General features: G+C 42.8%; 1 protein-coding gene across 1 annotated transcript; it reads left to right on the forward strand.

The window, feature by feature from the left end:
- The first annotated feature begins 1,348 nt into the window (after nt 1-1,348).
- LOC134569292 (oocyte zinc finger protein XlCOF7.1-like) lies at nt 1,349-3,481 on the forward strand. Its single transcript, XM_063428212.1, has one exon. It carries the CDS (start codon nt 1,349-1,351, stop codon nt 3,479-3,481), a length of 2,133 nt encoding a protein of 710 aa, XP_063284282.1.
- The last annotated feature ends 7,718 nt before the right edge of the window (nt 3,482-11,199 follow it).

Here is an 11,199-nt window from a genome sequence, read left to right on the forward strand (position 1 = left end):
GTTCTGTACAGGGATAGCACACACTAGATTTACGAAATACACATTACAAAAACCTTGTTATATGTGAATATGCCAAAATAGAGAAAAAACACAATTTTACTACAATATTTAGCAGAGATTGGCGGTGAAATGGCTACGCAAAAAGTGTCAAACTAACCTTAGGTAAATAGCCTGTGATGTCTACTTTATATAAATATATACTTTTGTGTGGCAATTTTGTTTCCTGTAATGGGTATTAAACTTCCAAGACAAACATACCAACTTCTAAAATTGTTTCACATTTAAATTTTATTTTAGACCTTGTAGTTTGTGACCTGTAACTTTCAAAATAAACTGAAATCCTACACATATTATGTACTTTGTAAATCAAGACACATCAATGAATTGATTTTGAATTACTTTTCCTAAGCTGTACATATTATACACACATTATTATTGCCAAAACGTGGGGAAAAAAGCGTTTTTTTTTTATTTTTCCACATTATTTTGCATTTTTTTTAAATAAATGAGAATTTATACATGTATAGGTCACATCAAATTAAAGCCCTTTTTGTTGTCTAAAAAACGGTATATAATATGTGTTGGTACAATAAATGAGAGAGATGCAAATTGCAGTTGAACACAAACAGCAAAAAAGGCAAAAAATGCTTGTGTCCTTAAGGGTATGTCCAGCTTCTGAAGCTGTGTCCTTAAGGGGTTAATAGAAATATTGTTGTCAGTTTTTCTAAGTATGGTAAACAATAAATTTTATAGACAGATTTTCTTTACATCCCAGTACATTTCCACGGGCAGGTCAAACCAGGTATCTACTACAATTTCAATAGCACAACCTTCTAGTTTAAGTGCTAGAGGCGAGTAGTAGATACTTGGCACAGCCTTGCAGTGGTAGGGGGATAACAGTGAAATGATGTGCTGTGTGTGTTTAGAATATATGTGATTAGAATGTATGTGATATACACAGTATGTGTAATTTGTACCTTTAGCATAAATGCAGATACGTGAGGCTTTATGGACTAAATCTAATTTTGCAAAGCAAATTAAAGTAAAAAGGAGTATACACAATTTAGCTAGGGAATGGGCTAATGCACACAAAATACTTGATATCTTCACAATTACTATGACACCTGATCGTCATACCTCTTATATATTATGCAAATATTGTCTGTTTTTCGAAGTATAGCAATTTCCTTTAACTCGCAGTATATTTCTTTCAGGTGTATTTGTCAGGAGAGGTGACCAGAACAAAAGTACATGAAGCAAGGATATGAAGAAATCTATTAATAACATAGCCAAGTCTAACTCTAAAAAAACAAGCATTTTGTCAGATTCCTGTATGTTCATAAAGGAGATGGTAAACATACACCCCAAACCTTTCTCGTATTCTGAATGTGGAAAATGTTTTGTCAGAAATGTAGCTTTTGTCAGTCATCAGAGAACTCACACAGGAGAGAAACCCTTCTCCTGTTCTGAATGTGGAAAACGTTTTGGGTATCATTCAAATCTTCTTAGTCATCAGAGAACTCACACAGGAGAGAAACCGTTCGCATGTTCTGAATGTGGAAAATGTTTTGGGCATCACTCAACTCTTCGTATACATCAGATAACTCACACAGGAAAGAAACCGTTCTCGTGTTCTGAATGTGACAAATGTTTTGTCACAAAAGCAGAGCTTGTCATTCATCAGAGAACTCACACAGGAGAGAAACCGTTCTCGTGTTCTGAATGTGGTAAACGTTTTGGGCATTATTCAAATCTTCTTAAACATAAGAGAACTCACACAGGAGAGAAACCGTTCGCATGTTCTGAATGTGGAAAATGTTTTGTGGAAAATACAAATCTTGTCCATCATCAGAGAACTCACACAGGAGAGAAACCCTTCTCCTGTTCTGAATGTGGAAAATGTTTTGTCACTAAAGCAGTGCTTGTCTGTCATCAGAGAACTCACACAGGAGAGAAACCCTTCTCCTGTTCTGAATGTGGAAAATGTTTTGGGTATCGTTCACATCTTCTTAGACATCAGATAACTCACACAGGAGAGAAACCGTTCTCATGTTCTGAATGTGGAAAATGTTTTGGCAATCACTCAACTCTTCGTACACATCAGATAACTCACACAGGAAAGAAACCATTCTCGTGTTCTGAATGTGACAAATGTTTCTTCACAAAAGCAGAGCTTGTCAGTCATCAGAGAACACACACAGGAGAGAAACCGTTTTCGTGTTCTGAATGTGGAAAATGTTTTGTCACAACAGCAGTGCTTGTCAGTCATCAGAGAACTCACACCGGAGAGAAACCGTTCTCCTGTTCTGAATGTGGAAAATGTTTTGTCACCAAATCAGATCTTGTCCGTCATCAGAGAACTCACACAGGAGAGAAACCGTTTGCATGTTCTGAATGTGGAAAATGTTTTGTCAAAAATACAAATCTTGTCCATCATCAAAGAACTCACACAGGAGAGAAACCCTTCTCCTGTTCTGAATGTGGAAAATGTTTTGTCAAAAATACAAATCTTGTCCATCATCAGAGAACTCACACAGGAGAGAAACCGTTCTCATGTTCTGAATGTGGAAAATGTTTTGGGCATCGTTCACATCTTGTTATTCATCAGAGAAATCACACAGGAGAGAAACCGTTCTCATGTTCTGAATGTGGAAAATGTTTTGTCAAAAATACAGATCTTGTCCGTCATCAGAGAACTCACACAGGAGAGAAACCGTTCTCGTGTTCTGATTGTGGAAAATGTTTTGTCACAAAAGCATATCTTGTCAGTCATCAGAGAACTCACACAGGAGAGAAACCCTTCTCCTGTTCTGAATGTGGAAAATGTTTTGTCACAAAAGCATATCTTGTCAGTCATCAGAGAACTCACACAGGAGAGAAACCCTTCTCCTGTTCTGAATGTGGAAAATGTTTTGTCACAAAAGCATATCTTGTCCGTCATCAGAGAACTCACACAGGAGAGAAACCGTTCGCATGTTCTGAATGTGGAAAATGTTTTGTCCAAAATACAGATCTTGTCCATCATCAGAGAACTCACACAGGAGAGAAACCCTTCTCCTGTTCTGAATGTGGAAAATGTTTTGTCATAAAAGCATATCTTGTCCGTCATCAGAGAACTCACACAGGAGAGAAACCGTTCTCATGTTCTGAATGTGGAAAATGTTTTGGCTATCACTCAACTCTTCGTGCACATCAGATAACTCACACAGGAAAGAAACCGTTCTCGTGTTCTGAATGTGACAAATGTTTTGTCACAAAAGCAGAGCTTGTCAGTCATCAGAGAACTCACACAGGAGAGAAACCGTTCTCGTGTTCTGAATGTGGTAAACGTTTTGGGCATTATTCAAATCTTCTTAAACATCAGAGAACTCACACAGGAGAGAAACCGTTCGCATGTTCTGAATGTGGAAAATGTTTTGTCAAAAATTCAGATATTGTCTGTCATCAGGTAACTCACACAGGTGAGGTGATTTTAGAATGATATTTGGATTAATATAGAAATAAAATATCTTAAATTGTGATTATTTTTTTCCCTCATGTTCACACAAGAAATAGTAACTTTGATAGTAGCAGTCAATGTACATATGATGCATTGGTATTGTGGCACCCTCATGCTATTGTTCGTAGATGCCTAACCTGCACCGCAAACTCTACTCCACTTGGTTGCATGTTCTGGAAGTTACAGTGTATACTAACTAGCCTGTTCCACTGGTAATACACTTCAATGAACATGGTTGTTTAGCATGACTTAAATTTGCATTGTTACGGAAGCCCCTCTCTCCTACAAAAGAACCATTCTGTTCCTGTTTCATACCCTCTTGTTGCTACTATTGCCTTTTACTTGTATTGATGCCTGGATACGTTTCACATGAATAACAGATGAATAAACCTAGCCCCTCATTCGTGCTCACGAACCACCGACCACCCAGCCCTTGGCCTCTGCCGCCACTTAACCTTAGTCACCTTGCAAGGTACCGAATGGACTAATGAACACGCTACCACCCAGAGGCTGTGGTTTGTGGTTAAGCGAAGCCTAATTGACTGGCCGCAGGGTGGCCCTCATATGGATACAATTAACCAAAAAAATCATGAAAGGACTACCGAACAACTACCACCCACACTTTGGTGTGTGGCCCCAATTAAACTGTGGTTCCTGCGGTAAACCGCAAGCTAATTGTCTGTTCCCCGGTGGTCGCCGTTCGTATACTGAACACGAGGCGGAGCCATCTTTTTATCATCAAGGGTTCAGCAGGTCCGAGGGGGAAAATCCCTGTAACCATAAGTGGCAAGGAAACTGCACGAGCCTCGCTACAGAAAGTCGATACCCCACTTCATTCGGATACAAATTCACTGAATGAACTATAATGTAATAATTCTACTGAAACGTTTGTGAGATCAGAGCACAATCAGTACAGTGGATGCGCTCAGATCAGAGCTATCCAGAGACTGGTAGAATGTACTATTTATGTATTAAAGTGTAAAAGTTGGAGATAATTGGATAAGTATAACCATTGGAACCCATTATCTCCAAGCTGGGAGGAGCAGTTTTAAAACGATGCTATGTGTTTCTATTGGTTGGGACATTGCATTGTCCCGTGTCCCATCAGGTCCAGAGGGGGCTGTCCTCTGGCCTGAAAGATCATATAAATTGCCATGCATGAGTGCCATTAAATCAGTTCGTGTTACCCTCAAATTGCAGCATCAACTCGTTTTGTAGGGAAGGGTGTTATCCTAGCTCAGGGGTAGGCAACCTTCGGCTCTACAGATGTTTTGGACTACATCTCCCATAATGCTTTTACAGCCATATTGCTGGCAAAGCATCAAGGGAGATGTAGTCCAAAACATCTGTAGAGCCGAAGGTTGCCTACCCCTGTCCTAGCTGTACCGTAGCTAGTGGGGTTATTCTACACTTTCAGGATTTATCACTAAATGCAGCTCGGAGCAGCGCTCTCACTCTCCAACATCGGGAACCAGGGTATCCAAGCGGTCCAACCTCCAGCTAGCCCGGAGGCAACCGCAACATGCATGATTCCAACCAAGACACATGCCTCTTGCTGGCAACTTGTAGGATCACTATTTCTGTGCCCCAGCTTTAAAAAAAAAATGGGGGCCTGGCTAACTTCCGGTGAGAGCGGTTGCATGGCTTAGGAGCTCCAACAAAAAAAATCAACTTGATAAACTATTGAAAGCAAAATTGACTGCTTAATCTCAATCCCCACACTCTACAAGAAGTGGCTAAAGGCACCATGTCACCTTCTTAACAACTGATACTCTCAGAAACAGCAAAATTAAAGAAAAAAGACTGATGCAAAGACTCTCAAGATGATGACGATACAGTGGCTATGTCGGACTGTGGGGATATTTATGGGATAACAATTGTAAACAGTTTGAGAATTGCCCACGGTTTTCAATTCTCAGATCCCAAAGAACGTTAATCGTTATAAGTGAAATGTATATCATATAATTAATTCACAAATTGCTATAAAAATAGATAATTTATTTAACAACTTAATAATGAGTAACATGCATGACAATAATCAATGGAATTTGAGTATAACATGAATATGCAATACAATATGGCAATAATAATTAATATGCAGTATAAAAACAATATGCAATACAAAGTAGCAAAACGTTTCCTGGTTAATACAAACGCATCTACAGCATCTTAGCTGTCAAGACAATTTACGACTTTCTTCACAGAGAGGGAGAAAAGATTCAGCGTGCAGCGTAAGATCGTAAAAAAACTTTCAGCTGGCAGTTTAGAAATAACCCATGCAATGCTGGCTAGACCTCCTAGGTAGTTAAGATCTATTCCTATGTTATTTTAAATAAAATAACATTTACACTAGTTCATTAGCCATTTCCTGCATCCAATTAAAATAAATCTACATGTTATATAAGCAGATATTTAATTAATTTGTCTAACAGATATTTTATCTTATATTAGAGCAATCAATACAGCATTGAATAATTGTCACGATATTCTAACTTGTGATATATCACATAAAAACATTAATGATTATATTAATCCCAGCTGCAGATGGGATGCGATAACCATATATATATTCCTTAGTAATTAAGATTTCTAAATATATGAAATCTGATCGTGAATTATTCAGTCATATATCATGCTATTAATTTTAATTAATTAATTGAATGCCAGTATATTTACCAGTCATGTAGATATTTTCTCATCAGCTATTCTTGGGTAGCTAGTGTCATGGGTCTCTTTTCAATGCATGGAGTGTAATATTTTCTGAGTGTCATAGGCCTCTCTGCTTCCTTTGTATTGATCTGCCCTCTTAGAATGCCTTCTTAGAATTTCTTGAAGTCTTGAATCTCTTGAATACCCAAACTTTCCTTTGTCTTACTTTTTTTAAAAGGGAAAGTTTGCTCTGTACGTCAGTGGTTTATGACCAATCAAAACACTGTAGGTGTGGTTATCTTCTAATCATAAATTTAGTATTTGGACTGTAGATGGCAGTCTTGTCCCACTAAACATACCTATCCAGGAAAGAGTTAACTTTTCCTGGTGGCTATTTTGACGTCATTTACGTTATCTTTATGTAGCCATAATTTTATATTCACTTGTCAGATCACAGGGTCTTTCTCAGTTTTGTCCAGACTATGCGTCTCCATTTTCAGTAGTAATTTCTGAAATTGACAGTTAGTGAACTAAGTTTCACCTTAAACTATAATGGGACGTTGTACAATATCGAAAGTAAAATTTAAATTATTTAATTTTCTGTCACCTATGTCTGGGTTTAGAATTTACTCTATTCCATTAGCAATTTAGACAGTCTATCCATCCCTGCTTTCATTCTTATCTATTTGGTTTGTATATGTTAACATTCCATTCAGCTCGGGCAAAGCAGTCAGTTTCAGAGAAGGGATAGAAATCTTGTGTCTTTTGTTAGCTTGGACATAACAAAATGGAGTCTGGTCTGTCCATTGTGACTTCAGAACATACACTTTTAATTTCTATCATAGCACAAAATGTCTGCCGATATAAATACCCTGACAGGACGGTCAATCCGACTACGAGTCAATCTCCTCCAAGTACTCCAACTCTCCATTCACGGAGCGTAGCCTTCATAAAATGCTCCAAGAGCTACGATCCACGATCACAGCAGACTTCCACCGTATTGACGGAGACTTGACAAGAGAATTCTCCAACCTGGGAGACAGAACCAGCCAGTTGGAAAATAGAATGGAAGAATATGCGCAGCCCATAATAAAGTGGTAGACAAGGTACAGAGGCCATCAGAGGAAAACGACACTGTAACGGACCTGTGGCGAAACCAGCTTCGCCACTGTGAACTGGAGAGGCCTGGCTGCTGGCCTCCTGCCCGCTGACTATGGCCCCTGGACGTGTTGCACTTTAGAAACTATATTTGGGCAGGTAATAATTTGTATTGCTGCTGCTGGCCCTTTAAAAGCATCTATGGACATATTGGGACTACTGTCCCTTTAAGACTGTGATACATATTCTAGTGTACTGCCTGTAATATTATATGTGTATTAAGTTTAACCTGGGATATGTATGCAGCATTCATCTGATTGTTCGGTAGAATCACTCCATTTATTATATTGAGTGAAACTACCGAACAACCAGACCACCCAGGAATAAGTGTGCCTCCAATTACAGTTTGCAACAATGTTGCAAACGGGTAATTGGCAATCAGTGTAATGTATTCTTTGTCCTCTGGGTGGCCGCCATTCGGGAAACAAACACGTGGCGGCGGCCATCTTAAACTACCGAACAGCGGTGTTTTGCCGTCGAGTGTCTGGAACTAAAATCGGACACTTGACTAGGCAAACACCGCTGAGACCTCCATACTTCCAGAAATTCGTATGGAAACTACCGAATGACCCGCCGTTCGGTAGAAAGAACCCCACAAACAAGGGAATTCATTCAAACCCTCTCCAGGCTCTATAACACAGGCAATTCGCCTGTTTTCATTCCCTTGTTTGTGACCGACCGCAGGGCCAAAATGCATGGAACTGTTTTCGGATACTTTACCCATGCGGTCGGTCAAATCTTTGGAACCCCATATCTCACGAACCATTCATCCGAATTACTTGAATTTTGGATATGTTGTCCCCCTGAATAAGGACTATCCAGCGATGCTGGATTTAAAGGTGTACCCCCTGTTTTTGGGGTACATCCAGGAATTGGGGAAAAGGGTGTACGGTATAATTATGTTAAGTGCTAATCTAAGGGGAGGAAATGTGTGGGAGGTACATCCATGGGATTGGTTAAATTCATCCTCCCCCTGGGAGTGTCCTGTATGTACTTGTTGGTAATAAAAGCCAGACTGGGTGTCCCAGTCTAGAGTTCCTGCTTAACCCTCAAAATGAAGTGTCGTCTCGTTCTTGGGGGGGATTGGATTGTAAGCTGACTGCCAAGAGTGTAAGCCGATTGTATGCTTTTCTTGTTCAGCTGTTCCAGTTCGGAGTGTTATTTCGTATCCAGATCGGGAGTGTGGTGTTCTGCAGTAGCTGTGCCTGTATCCAGAAAAGGGGATTATCGCCTAAACTGGGTTTTATCCTCTTGTAAGTGAAACGGTCCGTTACAGGACCGTTTCAGCATAAAAGGGGAAAAATCCGTTTAGGCGATAATCCCCTTTTCTAGAGACAGGCACAGCTCTACTGCAGAACACCAAACTCCCGATCTGGATACGAAATAACACTCCGAACTGGAACAGCTGAACAAGAAAAGCATACAATCCGCTTACACTCTTGGCAGTCAGCTTACAATCCAATTCCCCCCAAGAACGAGACGACACTTCATTTTGAGGGTTAAGCAGGAACTCTCGACTGGCTCATCCAGCCTGGCTTTTATTTCCAACTCACACATACAGGCCACACCCAGGGGGAGGCATAAAAGAACCAATGACATAGATGTTACCTCCCACACATCCCCTCCCCTTAGTGTGACACATAATCCCATTATGCATACAGTGTAAAATATACTTTTACACAACTTTCATAACTTTAAAACCATACATCACATTCACATAAAAATACATATCCACAATCAATCCATTCAGGGGAACAACATATTAAAAAATGGCATGAATCCGACCAGGGGTTCAAAAGTTACTAAAAGTATCTTTGGTTCCTTTCTGGCTGGCAGAAAAACATCCCCACAATGCACCCTGGTTTCCTCCCTTCTGCCCTGGAGTTAATTGGAGAAGTAATCCAATTACCCAGGACTAAAGGCAGACTCCATTAACCACATGGTTGCAAAACAACATAAAACACTTTAAAATACATAAAGTCACATTTACACATAACACACAGACATTTCACCTATCCCCAGATAGCTGGGATCTGCACGCACAAAACTACCGAATAGCGCGCAGATCCTACTCACACAGTACAATTGCCATGGAGCTAAAGTCTTTCCCATAGTCTTTCATTATATGAATAGGCTCCATGGTATGGCTATCTGGGGTATCACATTCCCATAAAGTCTGGTCCATAGTCCAAAGGCAAGAGGCGGGCAATCAGCCCCCTCCAAGGACACGTGGCGAGGTCGGTTTCGCCACACTTCTCCCCTTTTCCAAATAGACTAACAGGGTATCTGACCTCCTGCCGGTCAGTGCCCTGGTTAGTCCAGCAGCCCACCCACAAAACAGAAACAGCAGTACAGCCCACCCACAATAAACGGTTACTACACCTGGGTAAGGGAGAATCTGGTCCATGTCCAGGTGCCTTACCACGGCTGTGTGGGGGACTGGTAGGCTGCCTTGGTGTGTTGCTGAGGGGGCAGAGACCAGCGGTACTCTGTCCTGGTGCCCGCACTACCACGGGAGTAGTCTGGTTGGAGCCTGGTTGCTGGAGACTGACTGTCTCCCCTTTAGGTGCATAGCTCGGCTGCCGGAGGGAGAGACCGACTGTCTCCCCTTTGGATACACCGCTCTGTGGCTGGGGGACAGGACCGACCGTCCCTACCCCTTGTGCTGTAAGTGCAGAGACTACGGTCCCATCTGCACAGTTGTGGGGCTTAACATCTCCCCTTGGTGGGTTAGGCTGCCGTTGGGGAGAGGGTGTAACAAGCTCCTCTCTCTGGACGGTGAACTGCCGCTGGGGAGAGGGGTTAGCAAGCTCCTCTCCCTGCCACTTTCTCTGCTGGTGGAAAGGGAGACCAGCTGTCTCCCCTTTCATTCTCTTGTCCTGCTGCTGGGGTGCGAGACTGACTGTCTCTGCTCCCTGCAGGACACACTGCCGCTGGGGAGGATGGACGACACCATCAGCTCCCTGGGGTACACACTGCCGCTGGGGAGGAAGGGCGGCACCATCAGCTCCCTGGGGTACACACTGCCGCTTGGGAGGAAGGACGGCACCTTCTGCTCCCTGGGTTACACACTGCCACTGGGGAGGAAGGACTGCACCTTCTGCTCCCTGGGACACACACTGCCGCTGGGGAGGAAGGACGACACCTTCGGCTCCCTGGGTTACACACTGCCGCTGGGGAGGACGGACGACACCATCAGCTCCCTGGGTTACACACTGCCGCTGGGGAGGAAGGACTGCACCTTCTGCTCCCTGGGACACACACTGCCGCTGGGGAGGACGGACGACACCATCAGCTCCCTGGGGTACACACTGCCGCTGGGGAGGAAGGACTGCACCTTCTGCTCCTTGGGGCACACACTGCCGCTGGGGAGGGAGGACGCTGCTCTCCGCTCCCTTCACTTCACACTGCCTTCTTGGCGTCTCACTTTGCTGCTGGGGGGCAGGAACAACTACCTCTGCCCCCTGTAACTCAGCCTGCCGCTGGGGAGGATGGACGACACCATCAGCTCCCTGGGGTACACACTGCCGCTGGGGAGGATGGACGACACCATCAGCTCCCTGGGGTACACACTGCCGTTGGGGATCTGGGCCGACTGCCCAGCATCCCTGTAGGGCCGGTAGAGAGACCTCGGTCCCATCTCCACCTGCCTGCTGGGGGCCTTTCCAGTACCACTCCATGTAGTCCTCTACTTTGGGTTTCTCTGGTTTGTGTTGGAGGAGGATATCGGCTACCTCATCTTCTTGACCATGACTCACCATTAACAGGATGAAATCGTGCTCGAGATCACGTGACCTCTGGTTCTCTTCAAGCAGTTGCTGTATAGCTGCATCAACAATCACCTTCCGGGGATTCGGGCCATATTTGGCTATTCTCCTCATTACCTCAGTAGC

This window comes from Pelobates fuscus, chromosome 7, assembly GCF_036172605.1.
Source record: "Pelobates fuscus isolate aPelFus1 chromosome 7, aPelFus1.pri, whole genome shotgun sequence".
Classification (NCBI taxonomy): Eukaryota; Metazoa; Chordata; class Amphibia; order Anura; family Pelobatidae; genus Pelobates; species Pelobates fuscus.

Bases quoted from the DNA above. Each gene is read 5' to 3' on its own strand.
- LOC134569292 (XM_063428212.1), top strand. From the start codon at position 1,349: ATGGTAAACATACACCCCAAACCTTTCTCGTATTCTGAATGTGGAAAA.